The sequence below is a fragment of the Clupea harengus genome, chromosome 12 (genome assembly GCF_900700415.2).
Source record: "Clupea harengus chromosome 12, Ch_v2.0.2, whole genome shotgun sequence".
Lineage (NCBI taxonomy): Eukaryota > Metazoa > Chordata > Actinopteri > Clupeiformes > Clupeidae > Clupea > Clupea harengus.
The window spans coordinates 29,155,543-29,157,423 of record NC_045163.1 but is presented as its reverse complement, the minus strand read 5'-3'; the positions used below and the strand labels follow the sequence as shown (position 1 = coordinate 29,157,423).

General features: G+C 49.8%; 1 protein-coding gene across 1 annotated transcript in view; it reads right to left on the bottom strand.

Moving 5' to 3' along the window:
• Window positions 1-1,606, bottom strand: part of musk (muscle, skeletal, receptor tyrosine kinase) — a 32,400-nt gene extending 30,794 nt beyond the window's left edge. Inside the window, exon 1 of the mRNA XM_031578112.1 lies at window positions 1,204-1,606. Within this exon, the coding sequence (XP_031433972.1) occupies window positions 1,204-1,282 (79 nt within the window). The 5' untranslated portion in view covers window positions 1,283-1,606. The remainder of the gene's footprint in view (window positions 1-1,203) is intronic.
• Window positions 1,607-1,881: the final 275 nt, after the last annotated feature.

Genomic DNA, 1,881 nt, shown 5'->3' with positions numbered 1-1,881 from the left:
AAGTGGCTCGTTACTCGAGTGCGACATTGAGAAAACAACAATGTCCGTTGGCTGTCAGAGGAAAGCATGGGAAAAGAAATGACTCACATTTATTTACAACTTAATGTGGTGTGTTTTGGTGAACGGTATGTCTGTTCAGTTTGAGTCTGGCCATGTCTGTGTGTGTGTGTGTGTGTGTGTGTGTGTGTGTGTGTGTGTGTGTGTGTGTGTGTGTGTGTGTGTGAGTATGTGTGTGAACGGTATGTCTGTTCAGTTTGAGTCTGGCCATGTCTGTATCTGTGTGTCTGTGTATCTGTGTGTGTGTGTGAGAGTGTGTGTGTGAGAGTGTGTGCGTGTGTCTGTGTGTGTGTGTCTGTGTGTGTGCGTGTGAGTGTGTGAGAGAGTGTGTGTGTGTGAGAGAGAGAGAGTGTGTGTGTGTGTGTGTGTGTGTGTGTGTGTGTGTGTGTGAGAGCGTGTGTGTGTGTGTGTGTGTGTGTGAACGGTATGTCTGTTCAGTTTAAGTCTGGCCTGGCCAAGTCTGTTTCTGTGCGGTCATGCTGATTACGGTTCTGAATGAATCGTCGACTGTGCCTCTACTAACCCCACCCCTAACCATAACCCTGTGCTAACCATAACCCTGTGCTAACCATAACCCTGTGCTAACCATAATCCTGTACTACCCCTAATCCTGTGCTAACCATAACCCTGTGCTAACCATAATCCTGTGCTAACCATAACCCTGTGCTAACCATAACCCTGTGCTAACCATAATCCTAACCATCAGGGTGGATAAATGAAAACTAATATTGTCTCAGCAAGCAGTCTCATCATTCAAGATGAAACTGAATTTAGACCTATAATATCCTGTCAAAATGTGTGGGGGGGGTCACAAGACTTGGCAAATGGATTTTATGGGGTCCCCGGACAAAAAGTTTGAGAACCACTGAGTTACAGTACTGCCTGCTGACACACTATTTTGCCCTCAGTAGATTTGCTCTAAAAACTAAACTATACATTAGCTGCCCTGTGCTCGTGTACGTGTCTGAAACACCTCACGGCTCAGTTCATGTAACCAGGGTCAAGCAGTCTGCACTCGTCCTGTTCTTCTGCACCACATATGTACACACATGGCTAATGTTACGCCACAAACACGCTACTGAGAAGAAGCAGAAAGAGTGTAGCTGCCGAGCGGCGGTCGTAGCCTAGCGTAGCGCTGGAACTAACCTCTCTGTTGTGACGCGCCGGAGCAGCTCTGAGCCAGCAGGAGGATCTGGAACAGTGGAATGTGTCCCAGGAGCTTCATACTGGCGTCTCTACCTCTCAATCCAACCTGTCTGGTTCATGTTCCAAATCCCTCGTATTGTCTGCCTGTCTTCTCTCCCCTTCTGTCCGTATTTCTTGTGTTTTATGAGACGTTTCCCGCAGACTGAGCTGTGCGTGTCGCTGGCCTGCCTGTGCAATCTGACCACGCTGATGCACTCTGGGTCTTGTGCCCCCGTCACGGTGCCTCTGCTTCTGTCTCTGAGCCGGCGGGGGTGATGGACAGGGGCAGCTGGGGTATATCCAGCCACACACACACACACTCACACACACACACACACACACACACACACACACACACACACACACACACACACACACACACACACACTCACAGCTATGGTCGGCTGAGCTATGAGGGACCTCTCTGTGGCCCAGGAGATGAAGTGAACCCAAAAAAGAAAAAGTGAACAATGCTTGTCCAGAGGGAGGGCGCAGGCAGGAGGGTCAGTCACTCCGCGGATGAATCCCTACTGTGTGTGTGTGTGTGTGTGTGTGTGTGTGTGTGTGTGTGTTGAGACACATACACACGGAGAGAGAGATGTGTGTGTGTGTGTGTGTGGGCAGAGGGAGGGCGCAGGC